The sequence below is a fragment of the Lytechinus pictus genome, chromosome 12, assembly GCF_037042905.1.
Source record: "Lytechinus pictus isolate F3 Inbred chromosome 12, Lp3.0, whole genome shotgun sequence".
Lineage (NCBI taxonomy): Eukaryota > Metazoa > Echinodermata > Echinoidea > Temnopleuroida > Toxopneustidae > Lytechinus > Lytechinus pictus.
The window spans coordinates 21,321,598-21,343,400 of NC_087256.1; the positions used below are offsets into that span (position 1 = coordinate 21,321,598).

The window sequence follows — 21,803 nt, forward strand, 5'->3', positions numbered from 1 at the left end:
TTGACTTGTATCAATTCTTTTTAGAAAAGGTTTTTATTGTACTTTTATTCTCAAGAAACAAAATATACATAAATTATGAGTTACAAATGTGTACATGTATATTTCATAATCTAAGCCGAAGAACGATCACATTGAAGATCGCTTACAAAGATAAGTGCATGCCAGACAGTTGTATTATCACTGCTGGGGAAAAGACAATTTGATGAGATGTCCTACTTATTTTGCTTATTTCTCAGCAAGTACAAAATTTCTTCAATAATCCTTTGGCATATATTTTTTATTCATACAAACAGAGACACTTGGGTGGTCATTTGATTGGATTTTGTACAAACTCATTTTGAAATCGTGACCACAAATGGCATTTATCTCAAAACACTCACAGAAGGTTTGCTCAGAATCCAACTAGTATTGATTCAACATTGCTTTGGAGTGAATATATACAAATACCAGGCTGGTCTTATATTAACACCAAAGTTTTTGCAGGGAACATAAATGATTTGTGAAACTAAAATTGAATGTATAATTAGAATTACAAACCACAGTAGTACTCAAAATTATACTTAGGTTTGATGATAATGTAGGAAAGCAATCTAAAATTCAGGCCCTTTTGTATACAATAAAGGTATTTTCCAAGGCCCCCCCCAAAAAAAAAAAGACAAATGTTGAAAAGGTATACTGAAAAAACTTTTGTATTAAAACGACTGAGAGGATGAAACCAAGCGTTTTACACCAGTGTAAATAGTTTAACACCCATGTGTGTTACAAGAACACCTTATGTGTAAGTTTGCTGTTATATTCAAACTTAATGGTGTATTTTTAACACCTGATGGTGTGGTCATCCCAGAACACTTACTAGTGTTGTTTTGAACACCAAAAGTTTTACAGTGTAGGACTTCATACTTATGTCAGAGTAGTGGCATTTTATGCATTTTATCTAACAACTTCGTATTGAGAAAATAATGGTTTATACATAGTGAATGTATTTTCAACCAACATTAGGAAAACAAGTAAGCTGTAGCAATGACCAGTCTCATCCTGCCATTTCATTATATGAATATGTTGTTATATGATTAGATATTTAATTACTGCTTAATATTTTACTCTTCTAATAGTATTTTGTATCATACTTTATAGAAAAGTTATTATTGTAATTCAATTTGTTACTAATTACTGTTTTATTTACTTACAATTTAAGTTGTAAAGTGCCCTAGGAACTTACTATTAAGCGCTATATAATAGCTCCATATCATTATCATCTTTCCCACATTTGCGAGGTAAATCACAAAATACATAATTTATTACAAATCATTTACCAATTAAAAAAAACAACATATTTATTTCAACTACAGGGAGTCATTGTGGACAGAGTTGCATAAGTGATAACCATACTAAAAAAATCACAATGTGGGTTGTTCAATCTTTGCATCTGAAAATGCAAAAAAGTTGAGGAAAGCTCAGAATAATTCTATATAAATTTATGACATAAGGGGCAACCTTCTTTTGCCTGAAAAACAGTTCCCTACGGGTTTAAGGATGTTTTCAGAAAATATGAGATTGCCACCATTGCCATAAATTCTGTCCTCAAAATTGTTTGAGATGCAAACCACTGACTATATGCAAATCCCAAGTGCACAATACTGTTTGGTTGTAAATCAAGTCACGACATAAGAAATGATGTCTTTTGAAATTATGTCTTCATAAAACAATCTTTAAGAGCATCAGATTTCGAGCTTTCAGATTTCCATTTCTAAACAAGCAAAAACAACTATTAGTATGTTTCCGTAAAATGGCGAGCCTAATTACAATGAATTTTTCATTTTGCTAAAAAAACTTGAGTGGAATGTTGAAGTAAATACATGTATCATAAAAGTATAGCCACCAGGGCATGACAATGTAATTGTGATAGGTACAATGACAGATTATAGTCCAAAGCAGAGGCGGATCCAATTAGAGGCACATCTGGCCAGTGCCACCCCCCCCCCCACAAAAAGGCATAAAAATCTTTTCTGTTAAAAATTATGTATATCTTGCATATGAGAGTGAAGACCTTATTACTTTTTTTTCAAATCTTTTGCTTGTCAAATTTTGTTGGATAAAATTTCCCCTTTTTTCAGATGTCTTGGATCCACCCCTGGTCCAAAGACACCCCAATTCAAGTTAACAATGAACATGACATCTGTGTCAATATTATTTCACAAATCGTGGGATGAAATTCAATGTTATTTCTCACTAATCATGCTTTCATGATATGTCCCTCAGATAGGATGGAAAATGGAGACTCCATGTAGAGGAGACTCACCACCTTTGCACGTTAAGAACCCACTGCACTATTCGTATAAGAGTAGGGGAAACCCCGGTGTACATGTAGTGGTCCACCTGCACTCCCCCAATCAGTTATATTGGGAGGAGAGACCTGCGGGTCATAGTGATTCAGTTCACTTTTCGCCTTCCAGGTACAAGTGGCGCCAAACAACTAATAATAATACGTTCGCATGAAGGTAAACTTATAGGGTGGTTTTTCAAAACGTTGTTACATACAACTTAATGCTTGACTAATAATAACATAAAATGGATATGTATTATGAAATTATTGAGTATACACATAAAATTAATTAACCTAAAAATAAATAAGCCAAGTATATAGAAGTATTATTCAAAGAGATGAATTCAGCCTTTGAATACATTGGAGAAACCACAGATCAAGCTAAAACGTTTGAATCCCTCTTCCCAGCATACATGTAAGTGCAATTTTAGAAATTGAATACTTTGGGTTTATACTCTCTAATAAGTATGAAAAAATATATAATTGAATGGAAAATATGCCATCATAATTATGATCATTATGCAATAAAAACAACAGATGTGGATTTAGCAAAGAATAAAACTTGGGGGTACTACTATGGATACTCTATTATAGTATCCTGATGAAAAAAAAAGGACATTTTATCAATATCAGGGGGGTGTTTCACAAAGATTTAGGTATGACTTAGAGTCGCACTTAAATACCAAGTTGCATACGGTATGAATGGCTTGACCGCATTGGTCAGATCGTGTCATGAGGACGTGCACTACTGCGTATCTATCAATAAGATCGCGCGTTGCATATCATGTACGCGTCGGCATTTAAATGAGATTTAAGTTATACTTAAATCTTTGTGAAACACCCAATAGGTGTTGCGATTTGGGAGAAAGTGCCAGGCACTCTGCCACAATGATATTATTGATAGAAGAGCCTAGCAATGTAGTTCAATTCATTAAATTTATCCTTTCATGTTGTTGGGTTTGTTTCACTGATTGTTCTGGTGGGTGTTTCATAAAGCTATTCGCAAGTTAGGAGCAAATTTAAAAACGTCTAGTGACCCTTTCTTAAGAAACTAGCAGAGTAACCAGCATGCTCACCAAGCTGAAGTGGCCGAGCCTGTCTTCAAGACGCACTGTAAGCAGACTCAGCATGGTGTACCGGATGACCTTGCTGCAATACCCCAATTTTTGGGGCTAAGTATAAAATTTGCTTAAATCTATGTCAGCCGCCTACCTAGCTTAAGTCTGGCTTGTGTGCGGTTTACAAACGTGCATATGAAGCGCAGATGGATACATACCCTGGCTTTGCGCATTATTTGGCATAAACTTTATGACGTCAAAATGGTTATTAGTACGTATTTTGCTTACATTTGGCAAAATAAAGAAAAAAAATTGGGACCTGAATACAAGTATTTTGCTTAGCAAAGTAAAAATGCTAAATAAAACACTTACTTAATCAATACTCTTAATAGAAAACCAGCCTAGCTCTCTACCTCGTAAAATAGTCATTAAACCATGCCAAATGCAAGAGCATGATTTGATAGAGAATCCTTTCAGCCATGTCTTTCTCTCCCTTGAACATTTAAAGTTTGTAGAGATTCACGCTACTTTCTTTACATGTATAGCAAACAGTCAAGACTACCTAGAATTGATCATAATTCTTTGTGCAACATATCTTTAGTTCAACTTTTACAAAATACCCTATGCAGAAGAAACTGCGAGTATGAGAAATTCAGTCAAAGAACCATCCATCATGAATGGGTAATTTGTGCTGAAAGTTCTCTAATTGGTTTGAGAAGACACTGGGAAGACTCAAATTAATCCCAATCAGGGAAAACAGTGAAAACTAACAGCATTAAAGACGCCAAACCGTAGCTAGATCAGCTCCTGGATCAACCCAGCACACTCAATGACAGTGAACCTGTTGATTACTGAATTCTATAATTCCTGTAGAATATGTACAGGGACCATCGGGTTCCAATAGACAATGGGTTAACCTACTCACTACTGAATTCTGTAATTCCCATAGACTTTGTACAGAGATCAGTCGGTTCCAGTAGACAATGGGTTAACCTGTCGACTACTGAATGCTATAATTCCCATAAAATCCTATGATCTTTAGTCCAGGGACCATTGGGTTCCAGTAGCCAATTAGAATTGTTACTCGAAAAAATTATATAACCAATTCACATTTTCCCCATCCAATTGTGTAATAATAATATATCAAAAGAAGTTTAGTCTAGCCGGTAGCGCAATATAGGATTGAACAGGCATTCTCCATTTGCTTTTCTGGGAACCACTGCTCCTGGGTATCTTTGATATGGTTGGACAACAAAGGCACAAAAAACATTACGCTGGAATATTCTTGTAAAGGAATATTGTTTGAAATCGTTCAAAATTACTTCTTATGGAAAACGTAATTTAGACATTAGCTCAAAAAGGAGGAGCCGGTCAAAATGGAATCCTTCTCCTTAAAGTATGCAAGATGTACAGCCTCAAATGTGAATGGCTCCCTGAGATCAAGGATCTTGAATCTGAACACCCCCATCAGCCATCCCAAAGTACGCCCTCTTGGCCATGTTGATGAACAACCCTGTATCCACGACACCTGATAAGGCAAAAACAAAATTAAAGGTTAGAATAGGTTGGAAAAGAGGGATTTCATTTTTTAGGTCATTGCACATGAGAATAAGAACCGAAAGAGATACATGTAATGTCATAAGAGAATAATACATGTACCGCATATATTTCATGTATATTTAAATTTGATTTCACGATTTCTGTGCTGTTTTCAAGACAACAACGATACATACAAATGAAGATTATTGAGGACTAAATTGTGATATTTAGAACATAAAAATCAACATGAAACTTATAAGTAAACAGTAACAGATATCATATTGATGTCATATAACAGAGGAATATATTTTTCCCTTTTTACATTACAAATGTTAGTCGTATCCTTGTATTACTACATGAACATTTAAAATAATCCTCAACTTGTCATCTTAAAAATTTCCTGTTATCAGTTAACTGCAAGAAATGTAAGACAATAAAATTAGAAACAAATATTGACACTATTCATAGTACTTTTTAGCAAATTCATACCAGATTCTTTTTCAAAGCCTTGGGAATATTCCAGCTGCCCTGTGCACTTTACCACGTTTGCAATTAAACTGAGATAATATAAATACATGTAAGAAGTTGCTGGGGACAGGATTTCCATTCATTTACAAAGGCACGTTATACTGGCTATAATTTGATGTCATAATGCAAAGTAGATATCGCCTATATATCTGTGCCATCCATAGAACTTTGGAGGGGTTTTCATAAAGTTTCCACAAAAAAATCACACTGCTGATCCATTTAACAAGTGGAACGCCTCTGGCAGTCTCGCCTGCATTACGCAATTTAATATAGCAGCAGTGCTAACTTTGAAAACTACTATAAAATAATCATTCACAAAAACACCATTCATATAATGACATAATACCACGTTCATTGATCATAGATGACATTTGAACGGCGACTTAAGACTTGTCAAATACACCCATGTCCACATTTCATTCACTCTATCCATAAACTTTCAAAGTTATGATGGCAATTCAACAATTACCCCAACATGGCCTAAGTTTATTGACCTTAACTGACCTTTGACCTTGGTTTTGTGACCTGAAACTCACAGGGGATGTTTAGTCATACTTGATTACTCTTATATCCCAAGTTTTATGAAAAAGATCCATAAACTTCAGAGTTAGGATGGTAATTCAACAAATACCCCCAACACGGCCAAAGTTCATTGACCTTAAATGACCTTTGACCATGGTCATGTGACCTGAAACTCGTACAGGATGTTCAGTGATACTCGATTACTCTTATGTCCAAGTTTTATGAACTAGATCCATAAACCTTCAGAGTTAGGATGGTAATTCAACAAATACCCCCAACACGGCCAAAGTTCATTGACCCTAAATGACCTTTGACCTTGACCATGTGACCTGAAACTCAGGAAAGATGTTCACTAATACTTGTTTAACCTTATGTCCAAGTTTCATGAACTAGATCCATAAATTTTCAAAGTTATGATAGTAATTCAACAAATACCCCCAACTTGACCAAAGTTCATTGACCCTAAATGACCTTTGACCTTGGTCATGTGACCTGAAACTCAAGCAGGATGTTCACTAATACTTGATTAACCTTATGCCCAAGTTTCATGAACTAGGTCCATATACTTTCTAAGTTATGATGTCATTTCAAAAACTTAACCTTCGGTTAAGATTTTGAAAATAATTCTCCCAACATGGTCTAAGTTCATTGACCCTAAATGACCTTTGACCTTAGCCATGAGACCTGAAACTCAAGCAGGATGTTCAGTAATACTTGATTAACCTTATGTCCAAGTTTCATGAACTAGGTCCATATACTTTTTAAGTTATGATGTCATTTCAAAAACTTAACCTTAGGTTAAGATTTGATGTTGACGCCGCTGCCGCCGTCGGAAAAGCGGCGCCTATAGTCTCGCTCTGCTATGCAGGCGAGACAATAAAACAAATGATGCACAAATTTAAAACTTTGATGTTAGCAATGCAGAGATCTCGGCTATTCAAAATGTTACGCAAAGGGATTCAGCCAAAGTGCCACATGCTTGCACACTGTGAATAATGTGCTGCATTGCCACTAACACAATGGTAATCACAACTGTGCATTATTTGTTTTATAACAGTTGCTGGTATTCTTTCCATTGATAACAAGGTTCATGAAAAGGTGACATGGGGAGTATTCATATAGGTACCTGGAATCATCATAAGGTCCCTGTTGACTGAATCCCAGCTTTCAGGCTTTCTATCAAACTTCCAGTCCAAGATAAAATTGCCATTGTCCGTCACTACTGGTCCCTGTAAGCAAGAAACACAAGTTTGGCAAAAATCATTACATAAGTTTGTTTTCGCTCAGTGATGTACTGAGGCTGAGCATGACTCCCGTCTTTCTATCAAGAGGACATGAGTTTGCATCGCAGCCATGGCATGTTTTCTTTTCAGCAAGAAATTTACCCACATTGTACTGCACTCAACCCGGGTGAGGTGCATGGGTACCCGACAGGGTTAATTCCTTGAATGCACTGAGCGCTGCAAGGCAGCATGAACTAAAGTCAAGGTAATGATAACAGTGCACCTCGGAATAGATTACTTCTAGATATACATACCTATTATTATTACTATTAAGCTCTATTTGCCTTGCACAACCTTCCCTACAGATAATATTCCCATGTTCAATGTGGCCAAGGCAAGACTTCGTGTCGGTGCCGCAGAAAAGTTTTTTTTCTCTCCATTGCTTTAGTATGTACATCAAGTATACTCACTGCTTTGGCTTTGGCCATCCTGAGTTCCGGTGAGCCACCAAACTTGGTCTGGATAGTCTTGATGACTGGGCAATAGGCCATGGGAATGACTTCTATTGGAATGCCTTTGGTCCAGTTGATACCTAGGTCTGAAGACTGTTTCCTGCAACGAATCAACATATCAAATGTTATTACAAATCCCCAGTTTTCTGCAATACAGAAAAAAAATATATCTAAAAATATTTGGGAAAACACAGAATTCATGGAATTTCACAGAAGACACAATATTTCATGCCAAAAAATTAGAATGATGAAAAGTAAAGTGAAAATTAAGGCAAAATCCAACAAGACCAGATCGTGAATAAGTGGAAAATCTGCCCATCAAACACCAGGGCCCCATCTTACAAAGAGTTGCGATTTATCCGATCAATCACAACTTTGGACGGCCAGCAACGTCAACATCTATTATACATGTTTATTCAACATATTTTCTTATTATGATGTACATGTATATTCATGCATTATTTGTTTTCTTGAAAATTCAGTGTGCTTCTCATTGTTTACAAAGGATATTGTGCAAATTTCCTGTAGAAAAAATTATGACACTGATGGATTTCCATAGAGTAACGATTGATTGGATCAATCGCAACTCTTTGTAAGACCCAGGTTCTCAGTGTTTTGCATGGTTTAGCACGTGTTCGCCAAAATTTATGTGCATACTACATGTACAGTGTCATATGTGTATCTAATATAACTAATATTTTTCTAAGATCATTACTATGTTCAAATGCTATACACTTCCTGGAAGAACACTGAACACTTATATTTTTCTAAGATCATTACTCTTTTCAACTGCTACACATTTCCTAGAAGAACACTGATTTGGTGATTAGAACAGTGAATTTGCATAATTGGGATCTTTGGGTTATTAGGGAGAAAAATTCTAACTGGCGGATCCAGGGGGGGGGGGGGCACAGCCGCCCATCATCCCCCCTCTTTTGAGAGCCGTAATCAAAATTTGTAATGTAAATATACTATTTTTACCCAAGTGTGCTTTCCCTTCCCCTTTGGAAGTGATGAACTTTTTTTTTTTGCTTCTCAAATTTCCCGCGGATGAAATGACCTCCGATTTTGGGTGAAAACCTTTTTTTCTTTTCCTTTTTTTTGGGGGGGCGGGGCTTGTCAAATTTTCATCGGAAAAATGTGCCCCTCTTTTGGAAAATCCTGGATCGGCCCCTGTTCAGAGAGCAGTTGGATATGTTATGAATGACTGGCCTAAGGAAAGCCAAAATTGATTTTTCAATATTTTAATCAAAATAGGTACGTTGTTCTTGATCAAAGGGATGAATCAATTTTAAAAAAATGTTTCTTACGGAATTACAGTGTTCATCAACAAATCCTGAAGTTTCAGATGAAATGAAAGTCATTAACTATCTAAAAAAAAAAATGATCACAGTTTACCAGCCATTAAAGCTAGTTCAAATGCCAGGACAAACTCTCAAGCTTAACATTTTGTGTATTGCATAGTTGTATGAAAACTTTATACAGACCCCAAGCAAGAGGGTGTAACAGAGAGAGAAATATGCTTATTAAATATAATTGATTGCAATTTGGTTTTACTTCTTTAAGATCTTTGACATACCTGTAGTCTGCTATAACAATGAATGTATCAGCATTAGCAGCGACAATCTTTTCTTGCGTCAGGCAGCCTCTATAAGGAAGACAAAAATGAAAAAAAAAATGAAAATCTATTTCTTAGTATTCAAATCAGAAATCTGAAATAGAAATAATCTGAAAAGTCTTTTATGCCAAACTGATTGTGGGCCCGGCAGCCACTGAGCAGTTCCAGATTAGATTAATGTTGCTCTATCCCTTGAATCGTTGAATGCCAAACAGGGTAGCAGCAACCTCCATCTTTTAACGTCTTTTAGTCTAGTTTGAACTCCCGACCTCCCGGTTGTGAGATGGACGCATTACTAACTGAGCCAACACACCAGTATCAAAATGCAAATGGATAAGAGTAGAAATACAGTGTGAAAAAACAGTAAATGCAATGTTTTCGGAATAGGACTGTTGGTGTAATATAGAAGATAAGATATTTATCCATCTTTTTTCTTTACATATACATGTGTGTTGCGAAGGATGTTTTTTTTTTTTTTTTTAATAAACCGAGGCATTTCAAATTTTAATCCAACAGCATCATGACAGTTAAAAACAACACAACAACAATATTCGGTGGATTCACAATATGGTGCGCCATTATTGGTTACAGTGAACAGGCCAAATTTCACACTTTGGGGTCGACATCGCATGCAGGCACAGGCAGCGCACAGTGCTAGTGGACTGTGATGATTCAAAAATGAAAAAACAGCATATCCGGTCGAGCCGCGTCGGCCAGCGCTGAAAAATTGCATGCATGCATGCAATTTAGTACTAGCACTCGCCACAGATGTTGATTTTTTCCCATGAGGGATTGTGAATTTCGGCCTCTCCCCTGCAACCGATAGATGGCGCACTGTATTGTAAATCCAACGAATTAATTAAGTATCGATAGAAAGACAAGCAACTCACCCTCCTCCTTTGATACACGTTAACGCACTATCCACTTCATCAGCTCCATCAATAGCAACATCTAACTGGGGTCAAAGGTTAAATGAAAACAAAATATCACTTTCCAATTCCTAATAAAAACAAGTGGAACGCCTCTGGCAGTCTTGCCTGCATTACGCGATTCAATGTAGCAGCAGGGCTGACTGTGAAAATGACTATAAAATAATTATTTAAAAAAAAACTTTGATACACGTTAACCTACTATCCACTTCATCAGCTCCATCGATAGCAACATCTAACTGGGGTCAAAGGTTAAATGAAAACAAAATCAAAATCAAAATATCACTTTCCAATTCCTCTTTCAAAAACTACAACCGATTAATGGAACTCCAATACTAATAAGCTCTATTAAAGACAGCCCGGTTCCAAAAGGTACTGCATTCATCTTTCTTACTTCTGTTACCCAGTGCATTATATATATACGCCAGAGGTCTGTTAAACGTTATGAATATTGTGGTTGCTTTACGGAAATCCTGAATGTAATTCTTTTGACGGACTATATGAATGGGAGTCGGCGAATATATCGGTTTTTGTTTGCTTCATCAGTTTTAACGCTTATACCCTACACAGATACTGGAATACTACTGTACTATTGTGGTATTAAAGCAAACTGTTTATGCATTATACTGCAGATGACACTGCTCCTTAGCCTCAACTGTAAGACCCCTAGCCCAAAGTCAAAAGATTGATCAATGTTATCAATATTAGCCAGATTATCATTGGCTCAACATCTAGTGATCTCAATCCAAGCAAAAGGCTCATATAGATTTTGGTATTTTGACTGCTTCATTGGAAATGAAACTTACAGTTAAAGGGGAAGTTCACTCTGACAAAAAGTTTTTTTTCAAAAACAGCAGAAAAAACAATAAAAAATATTGCCGAAGGTTTGAGAAAAATCCATCAAAGAATTCAAAATTTGTTTTGTGACATCATTTGCCAGCAGCATTCCTACATAGTGCATGGTAAAAAAATCAATGAAATGTCATTTTCTCAGAAAATTGACATTTGTTTTTACGATACCTTTTGTATATCGATAGACAAATCATTTCACACCCAATCATGGAAAGAAAACAAAACTAAGTCATCAGGGCACCTAAAAAATGAAATTCATGCATTTTATATTACATAATATAAGGGGCAGCTGCTCGTTTATGACGTCACAAATCCAAAACTTAAATTTCTAATAACTTTGTCAATCATTAACGGATTTTCCTCAAACCTTCGCCAATATTTGTAATTATTTTTTCTGCTTTTTTTACACAAACTTTTCTTCAGGGTGAACTTCCCCTTTAAACCACCTGCATCTCATCAACTCGGAGGTTTTGTGATTTAAATGACTTCGGGGGTGAATCAGCATTCTCCAGAAAAAGCCAGCATGACCCTGATCAAATTGGTTGCGGGATGCTTTTTCAGTATGTCAATGCGAATGCAAACATGAAAATTCTTGTCTTTCAAAATTAAATTTTATTTGCAGGATGGGAACACCATTTACACCCGAAGACACAGTTCTTGTTTCCAACCCTCACAGACGCAGCTATCGCCCCACCAAGAAAAAAGAGCTCCTTTTGCCCAACATCAGACTCCAAAATCACCCAATGCATTGTGGGTCTTACCTCTGGCGTTCTCTCCAGGTCACTCAGGGTCAAACCATTATCTACGATGAGCTGCTTTGCTTGGAATGAAGTCGGTACACATGTGACTTGAAGCTTCTCTTCTCTTACTCTTTCCGCTGTATTTAGACATAAAATAATGGTATTTTATCAAGATGATTTAGTGGATACAAAAGAGTCTGAAAACACAGACTCCAATTTGACACTTAAACTAAAACCATGTCTAGAATGAAGACTAGACTCCAAAGCCTCCCTTTGTAGAACCAGCCACAGTACATAGCAAATCTAGTCTCAATTCTTCAGACTCTGCATTATTCACTATAAAAAGTTGTGATCTGTGCCTGCAGACTAGATACAATGGGGAAGTTGCTTGCATGCAACGTAACGAAAACAATCCAAACTTTCAAAATTTATGAACTCTTTATTCCTTGGGTGGATATTAAATAGATGATATCTAAAATGAATAATAAATGAATAAATTTTAAAATGTCATAACTTTCTTATTTTACAATATTTATGCTAGTTTGATTATTCAAATCAACATTTTTCTGGGGTGGACTTGAACTTTGAAAACTGATACTTCTCCTTAAACAGAACTGCATTAACAGCATTATACTCAATGCAAATGAAATGGAATGCTGACATAGGAATAAACATGTGTGGTTTTAACAGCAGGTGAACTCAATTTGATTTGGACAAACGAAGTGCCCCGTTGCCTGCCTTCATATCTTCTACAGTACATTCTGGATCTGGATTTAATACAGTGCAGGACCGTTAGGTATAATGATAGGCCTAGCTTGAAAAGTTGTTTTTATTTTATATTGTGAAATTGCAGAATCACACAATTAACCCCTTGTCTCACTTTCATTCAATGGGCTTTTTCTTTTCTTCTTGAAACAAGCCAAATGACTACAAGAGCTAAACTTTTTAAAGTTTTAGAATTTACCATAACAAAAATATCAAATTTATGCAACTACATAGTACAAGCCCTTTGCAGGAAAAAGGAACTTGTGATAAAAGAAACTCGACTTTTTTTTCTTATTTTCTGTAAACCAATTAGAATACAAATTATGGACTTGTATAGTTGTATTTATAACACAATTTTTTGTTGTGAAGCACAATTGACCTGAAGTGTAAATATCTCAAGTAACACTTAATCTATCAAGTATCATTTGATTGGGGTAGATGAAAATGGTATCAACTGAATGTCAGAAATACAAACCTAGTCTTTCAACAGCAAACACAATGGTAGAACCACTTCCTACACCCAGTCTACACTTGTCCTGAAAAAAGGGGAAAAAAGAGACTTGATCTGTAAAGTTAGACTCACCAGAAAGAGGTCTGAAAATGGAATGTAAAAAACAAAAGATCTAGATCAGTCAGTCCGTAATCCCCTGTGTTAATGAGCAAATGAGCAAGATTTATCCAAGTCCTCTCGTGGCTGAATTTATGTCCCTGCAATATCTCGTGAATTGTGAGACTTTCTTTCTCAAAGAATTTAACCACTTTCTCTTTGAGTAATATTGATTATTTTTGTACCATGGGCAAGAGTAAATGTTACCCTTTTATATTGGTCATTTCTTTTGAATGAAATATTTTGATAAATAAGTGAATTTTTTACCTGAAAAGATGCATCAAACAGAATTTTCTTCCTCTGTTTTCACTTGCAAATTGTGCAACATTTTGTGTTTTAGGCACCAACATTATTTATATCATCAGAAAGCTCAAACTCTATACTTTCTTACAATGTCACTCTTGATATATATGTGGCATCTTTTAGATGGGTCAGCAGCCAATTATTTCCATCACGATGCAAGACGAGATTTCTGAAATTTCTGAGTAACATAAAATCCAGAGTTCTGATTGGCTGAATACTGTTTTCAAAACAAACAGGCGCGGGTAATTTGAAGAGATTACCACATGGTGAGTGTGACCTTGCAGAGGGCCAGTGTCCCGGGGGGGCCACTTCCATTCACGAGTGGATACCATGCGCGACCATGGGGTCTCGAAAAGCACCCTAAACACGTAATTTCCATATTCTGAAAATGCACCTCTTAACAAGTATTGGCGTGTGAAACCCTATACCCTTAACAAGTATTGGAAACAAAACGATACACTTGGCAAATATTCCCTGAAATGAACCCCTAAACAAGTACAGGAATGTTTTATTGTTACGGGTCCTTCGGTCGTCGGCTTTACCTTATTTGGTTTAGTACAACCCCACCTTCTACACCTCGTGCAAATCGGACTCTAAACACGAAGTGTTGGGGCAAAAAGGACATCATTTATAAAACATTTTAATTTTGTTTTATCATCCCCGCAAATTCGACCCTAAACACGTTATTGCCCTAGCGAAATAGACACCCTTTTTTCATTATTTTTGTGTTTTTGACACCCTTATCACGTTACGTACGTAACGTGCCCTATCGTGAAAAAGACATCCTTTTTACGTGTTTTTTTGGTCGCGCATGGTATCCACTCGTCAATGTAAGTGGCCCCCCCGGGGCCAGTGTGGGGAACATTGGAATTTGCGTGGGTGTGTGGTCTGTATGACCGATCAGAGCGCAGTATTCTTGTTTTTGAGCTGCAAAATGTACTTGGCCTATGAAAAGCTGGCTGCTGACCCATCTAAAATACATCTTCTTATAAAAATTATATCATATTAAAGCTTAGATCTTCAGCTTTATCATGATTTAAAAATCATTTGTGCCCAAACAGAAATTAAGTGTGAAAACAACAACTTTTGTTGCATGAAAAAAAAAAAATTGTTTCATGTTTTAGATCAAAAGTTTTTCCTATATTACAACATTCTTTTAAAAATCCAAACACATGACCTAAAAGAATGATTCTTCTTCTTTACAAAGATACCAAAAACATGAAATTTGGTCAATATTTAGAGCAGCAATGGCCGAATAAAAAGAGGTGTTTTGGTTCGCACCAAGCTCATTAACTATGCAAAAACCCTCTTGTCATGAATATCACTTGGATAAAAGAAGCTACTTTTTCAGGGCTTGCGGACTGACTGAGATCATTATATGGAAGCAGACATACCTGCCAACATAGAAGACTGCAAAAGCGGCAGACTTTGCGAGTGAGCAGAGGAGGGTGGGATGGGGGGCTCCCAAGGCTAGAGACATTGGAAATTTTGTAATCTATTAGATGCATTTTAAAGCGCTTTTAATTCAAAAGTGCTTAATAATTATGCCGTTTTTACATCACATATCAAATTGAATTTCAGCTTGTGCTTTCTATATTTAAACCTCTTTTCAGAAAATTGTCAGCTTGCGCTACGTGCTGTCCATGAGAAATGTCTCTGAAAATATACAATTTGTTTGCGATTACATATTTCGCTGAAAATATTTTTTATTTTTTTTTATTTTCTTATTTAAACATGGTTTGAAAGTACCCACTTTCAGTTTATCAATGAATTTCAGCTTGCACTTCACACTTGCATTATTTGTTTAGTGTTCATGAATGTTAGTAGATAAAATAACCCTTTTTTTTCAAAATTTTTCGCTCTTTACCGACTCTATGCCTATATTCAACTCCATTCAATGCTCTGTATATATATCTATTCTCACTCACATCATGAAAATTCTTGAAAAGTCCAAGTCCATCTCTATAAGAGGTTGATTAAAATAAAGAGAAAAATCCAACAAGCATAACACTGAAAATGCCATCCAAATCAGACGTAGAAAAAAGAAAGTTCCCCCGGTATGACATTTAAAAGTTTCGCTTAATTTCACCAAACGGTTACATGCACATCCTGTTGGGTGTGCAAAAGAGGGGACTGATTACATGTACATCACTAACTCACTATTTCTTTTGTATTTCATATATGATTTAGTTTGATATTATCCTCATTGTCATGTGAAACAAAGTTTTATTCCTCTTGAAAATGTGGAATTACCATTGCTTTAACATTTTGTGGTTCAATTATAAAGTTGGTCATTATTGTCAAATCTATAAAAATTTGAAATACTGTATACTTCATACAATGAAAAACAAAAGAAATAGTGTGGGACATCATCCACTCTCTCAATTGCATATCACTGAGTGTGTACATAACTGTTTTGTGAAAAATAATCGAAACTTTGAAATGTCAAAACTTTCTTTATATTTTACATCCGATTTTGATGAAATTTTCAGAGTTAAGCTACTTTGATTTTTCTATATTTATTCAAATCAACATTTTTATGGTGGTAAACTCGACTTTAACAATTTCTTACGGACAACTCTCTATTGAGTCCCTGTCCACTATATTTAACAAGTATAGTGTTTAAATTGATGTAAAGTAATATTTGTTACGCAATATTCAAGACGGTCCGATGACCGAGTTCCTCTGACCCAATTTATGATCTAGCCACTTCTCCAGGGGAGTATGATTTATTCCGTTTTCTCTATTAATAAATGATGCTTATGATATACAATTTGGCAGTCAGTTTAGATCATGCATGTGTATATGGTGACAATGCTGCGTTATTTTGTCACAAAAAGGGGTTTCATTAGTTCACAAAGAGCTTCAATGTGGAATAAAAGTTCGTAAAATGGATTTGACAGTAAATTGTTGTATTAACCTTACAGGTAAAGACACCTGTGCCGATTTACTGTTTGTAACTCATCCAAAACTGAATAATTGAATAATGAACACGAATCAATTGAACAAAATAATCATTTTCAATATAGGCCTATTGGTTTGATTGTCTATGGTGGAAATTTGATTCTAAAAATATTTGTAGGAAGTTGTATAACCCAAGCGAGATTTATTGATGCATAATGATCATATTTTACCGAACATTATCAGATTGTAATGCAATATGAGGGCAAAGTGCAATATGGAATGTTATAAGATTCCAAAGATAACAAAACCGGTATGCAAAAATAATTCTTATTGCATATTTCTTTTATAAATCCTATACAGGCCTATCCATGTTTTCTGAGCTTTACTGGCAAACATTTAACATAGAATTAGTTATCAAATCCCAAAACTATTGAATGTCTTCATATTTGGAAAATGTAACCATTCCGAGAAAAGTTCCTGTTCGTTTCGCTTAATATTTTGCTATAACTCCCCATTATTTTTAACAACACCGGAAACTGACTTTCTGTTTCTAGCAGTTATGCTGCTAACTCCCCACTATTTTTTAACAATTAATGTTACCAAGAACTAAGTTTCTGTTTCTACCTGTTATGCTACTATCTCCCCACTATTTCTAACAATACTGAGAACTAAGTTTTTGTTTTTATTTGTTAAATGCTCCTAACTCCCCATATTTTTAACAATACCAAGAACCGAGTTTCTGTTTCTACCCATTATGCTCTAAATCCCCGCTATTAATAAAACCGAAAACTGAGTCACTGCATTGTTAACAATGTGGTATACGTGCAATAAAATTTATGAAACATTGTAGGCAAAGTATAGGCTTTTTACAGTACTCTGATGTACATGTAGCTTTAACTTTTGTTTGTTTTAATTGTTCTCTTCAGTTCTTCATTAAAAAGAGTTTGGGGCCGAGCATTAGTGTAATCACTGAATAGCGTTTTTTAGTAAAACCTGGTGAAAATACTTCTCAGCTAATTTTGTTAAAAGTGGTAGATTCTATTGTAAGTTGAGTAAAAAAAGCGGTAGGTGGTGAAAATGCCTGAAAAGCGGTAGACTACCGCCAAAAGCGGTAGAGTTGGCAACTATGGTAGCATGTTAGCTTAGAGGTCTACAAAATTGAAAACCTCCTCAAAATCTACAAGATAATCTTAAATACATTAGATTGTAATATTAGATGTAAAGCACTCACACTTGTGCAAGGTTAGCTACACTAATGTTTGTAGAGACTAGAGAGTCCATATCAGTACAGTATTACAGTACCATGCGATTTAATTTTTGCATTCTTGCAGGGAATGCAAGGGAAACACGTCTAACAAAAAATCTGATGCAATAGCATTGTGTGAGCATGCCTCATCACTGTATTCACTGCGGGTGTGAATGCAATTGGAAAACACTTTATCGGAAAGGACGGCAATGTTGGTCCCGTGAATAGGAGAGTCACAACATATGCACATTAGAATCAATATCTATCTATCTGTTTAAATATGTCTACAGTCTATCTATCTTTACCTACCCACCCACCCACTTATCTAACTATCTATCTATTTATCTATCATCTATTTATCTGTTTAAATATGTCTGTCTCTCTGTCTATCCATATTTCCATATACCTGTCTGTGAATCTGTGTCTATCATACCACCATCAACATAGCATCATCACCATCATAATCATCATCATCATCAGAATTTTTATCATAAATCATTATCATAATCATGCCCATTATCATCATCCTTATCATAATCATTATCAACAGCAGCATCATCACAATCATTATCAGCATGACATCATTATCATCATCTTTATAGGATTATTATCTTCCAACACAATCATCATCATCATTCTAATCATTATCAACATTATCACTATCATCATCATCACTATCATCATTATAGTCTTTATCATTATTAAGTCTATCCTAATCACAATGACCATCATGTCATGGTCAAAATTTATTTTCATCATTACTATGGTAATCATCAAGAAGTTCATTTGTAAATAAATCATTTCATATTTGTTGCTCAAGAAAACTGAGATGACAGACTATCTATCTAGCAATCTATCTATTAATCTATTTTTCTATTGAACTTTTTATCTATCAATCTATCTATCTTGATGTTTGTTGTCATTCTATCAATTTATCTAGATTTAACTATCCGTCTGTCCATCCATCCATCTATCTGCTTGTATATCTGTGGATCTATGTATTTATACTGAATTATATAGCTTTCTATCAATGTGTAGCAACTTCACATTATCTTCAAATCGTACAGAACTGCATTTTCTATGAAGTCCATTCACCTTTGTAAATCACATGTTTTCGGATATTTTTAAGCGTACAAACATTTTCCTGTTTTGTAACACTTTTGACATGTATGCGCATTCCAAAGCTTCACGCCTTATAGACTTCTGAACAGCCAATCAAGCTTTGTTGACAATCTATCAACGAATGACAGCTTTTGCTTATTTAAAGGTCAACAAGCTTTCGAAACGAACCTTCGGAATGACGAACCTTATTTCGTTTTCAGATTACCAAACCTTCGGAATAATGAACCATATTTTGCCTTCGGATTAACAAACCTTCGGGATAATGAAGCTACGGAAAAATGCCACAGATGTTCGGATTAACAAACTCTTTTTTGTTTTCGGATTAACGAACATCGAGGTATACGCAATTTGCGTGTTTTGGAATTACAAACCTTCTGAATTACGAAGTGTAACCGTCTATCTATCCATCTACCTGTCTGTCTGTGAACATATATGTGTTATTAAATCATGAAATATAATATTATCATCACCACCATCATTGTCATCATCATTAATAATTATCATAACCAATTATCTTCATCATCTGACATCATCATCAATCATTATCATAATCATCATCACCATCGTTATCATCATCATCATCATCCTCATCATCAATTTTTATCATAATCATCATCCTCACATCATCATCATCCTATCATCATTGTCAGTCATCATCATCATCCTCACATCATCCTCATCATCATCATCCTTATAACATTATTCATCATCATCATCAATTATTATCATAATCATCATCCTCACATCATCCTTATCATCATTATAACATTGTCATAGTCATCATCATCATCCTCACCATTATTTTTGTCATCATCATCATCATATCATCGGGTAGATCTAGATCTAGACCTATATGTAACTTTTAGTCATTATCAATCACTCATCAAAACTATCTTAGTATCACAATGAACATTATTGTCATGGTCAAAATTTATTCTCATACTAGATCATCTAGGAATAGGATTTCGTTTGTAAATAAATAATTTCATACACGTTGTTCAAAAGAACTGAGACAACACTCGACAGACCACCTAACGTTAAATTTACTTCTTCCGCATGACAAATCTAACCTAATAACAGTTAGATCTAATAGAACTAACTTTTAGTCATATTAGTTTGTTTCTTCACGTTATTACAATCAAGCGCTCAATTCAAGCAGTCTCAATTAAATTAAAATAATTAAATTAAAAAATCAAATTTCAACATACGACTATATAAGTGACCGTTAGATCTTTTACATTGAGTTGCAATCACTCAGCTTTGCACTTGCAGGGTAACTTTGTCTTTGGGTTGCAATGCAAGAAAATATTTGATAACAAAAACACTGATGTCAAATTAAGAAATTTGAGTCTACCTTCACGTGGTTGTTCACTGCTGCACATGCTGCAGCTTTTTTGGCCTGGTCAATCAAATCCATTGTTGAGGAATGCCCAACTCCGTTTGTTGTAGCCAGACGACACAACCGTTCTGTAGAAATGCATGCATTCCGGATGCAATTCTTCGCTGGGTTAATTGCACTGTTCGCCAACATTTGTTGTCTCGAATTCTCACTGGTTTTGAACAATTAACACGGAAGTCAATCAGGCGCGGATTCAGAAAGACCGCTTAAGTTGCCATAAAATAGTTACACGATCATCTTACAGGAAGGGCCAACCGGGCAGTGCAGCGACCGTGTCCGTATCGCGATCGTTTATGTGCAAAAGTTCACTACGCCCGTGACATTTATTCACTAGCTTAAGCTGTTAAGTCCATGTGTGATAATAATTATCAATTCCGAGATTGACTAGAAGTGATTAGAACTTGTTTTTACAAATATGGCTGATTCTGTGTCAGCAGCGCTTCAAGATTGTCAGAATAAGGTTGACTCTGGAATGAAGTCCCTGCTAAATGACTTAGATAATACAGTTCTTCGTAAATTACAGGTAAATTTGGAATAGTTATATCTGTTTGCATGTTTCTTCATGTTTGGTCCCATCTATTGAATTTGGCGTGTGTATGTGCAACATGTGGTCAAATGTGAGATGATAGTCAAAGTTTAAGTGGTGTGGTTTTGTTGAAATAGAGATCTATCTGTTAATTTTTGAAAATACAATCTTTTTAATAGGTAGCATGATGATCTCGAGTTCAAGTTGGAAAATTAAAGGAGTAGATCTAAGTAAGATCTAACAGATCATTTTCCCATTTAAATTAAATCTTTTTCAATGGTCGGCATGATCAATCTCATTTAAAAAAAAGTTAAAATGAAGAAGATCACGCTGATAAGGCCAAGGCTGGCCAAATCCTTATCAAAATGCTTGACAGTATCTTATATATTTCTATAAGTTACAGATCAAAACACACTAGAAAGTGCAAGTTCCTTGGCCTTGAATCAATTGCCTTGATTTTCGCTTTGAAATTTCTTAATCCTTTCTCAAATTTCTTTCGAAATCGTTAATTTTAATTTCCAGAAAGAGATGTATCTGTGCAGTGCAAGATGCTGTGATCAGTTATCAGGAGATCGACAAGGGTGTATACAGAGATGCCAGCAGCCAGCTCAGCAGACTGAAGAATATGTGCAGAAAGAATTAACAGATTTCTTGGTAAGGGTTGCACATATATCCAATGGAAATATCACAATTCTGTGATGCAGTCATTCTAATTGCACAGGTGCCACTGCTTATTCCCTGGGTAAAGCACAAATTGTAATGAAAAAAAAAAAAAAAAAATTTATTGGACAATATTGATAAAAGAATGGACAAAAAATATAATTACAATTTGTGCTAATTTATCTACCTGTATTACAGTCCTAGACCTAGCTAGTAAAATTATAAAATTTATTTGTTGATTTGATATAGATCTTAGTCTACATTTTTCTCAAAATCCTCCATGACATATAGACTTCTAGAATCTTTTCTTGTATTCTGAAGACGGGTTTAATTTAAACTCTGATTTAAGGTTGTGGTTTAACTTTAGTGACATAAATCTCCAACAGTATAATTTCAATGAATCATCTCCTTTTTCTCTCAAATCATT

General features: G+C 35.2%; 2 protein-coding genes across 2 annotated transcripts in view; one reads left to right on the plus strand and one right to left on the minus strand.

The window, feature by feature from the left end:
- Positions 1–20,485, minus strand: LOC129273685 (ribose-5-phosphate isomerase-like). Its single transcript, XM_054910750.2, has 8 exons — positions 20,146–20,485; positions 13,085–13,145; positions 11,866–11,981; positions 10,214–10,278; positions 9,285–9,353; positions 7,664–7,805; positions 7,097–7,199; positions 1–4,909 (listed from the first exon to the last, which is right to left on the minus strand). Exons 1-8 carry the CDS (start codon positions 20,320–20,322, stop codon positions 4,821–4,823), a joined length of 822 nt encoding a protein of 273 aa, XP_054766725.2. The 5' UTR covers positions 20,323–20,485; the 3' UTR covers positions 1–4,820.
- The window catches only part of LOC129273686 (protein FAM136A-like), a 4,193-nt gene continuing 2,527 nt past the window's right edge, over positions 20,138–21,803 (plus strand). The window contains exons 1-2 of the mRNA XM_054910751.2: positions 20,138–20,713; positions 21,239–21,370. Coding sequence (XP_054766726.1) covers positions 20,606–20,713; positions 21,239–21,370 — 240 coding nt within the window. The 5' untranslated portion in view covers positions 20,138–20,605. The remainder of the gene's footprint in view (positions 20,714–21,238; positions 21,371–21,803) is intronic.

Bases quoted from the DNA above. Each gene is read 5' to 3' on its own strand.
- LOC129273685 (XM_054910750.2), bottom strand. From the start codon at position 20,322: ATGTTGGCGAACAGTGCAATTAACCCAGCGAAGAATTGCATCCGGAAT. The intron at 11,982-13,084 runs GTTTGTATTTCT...GTCTAAATACAG, and splicing joins GTTTGCTGTTGAAAGACTAG to CGGAAAGAGTAAGAGAAGAG. The intron at 9,354-10,213 runs GTGAGTTGCTTG...TCTTCCTTATAG, and splicing joins ACGTGTATCAAAGGAGGAGG to AGGCTGCCTGACGCAAGAAA.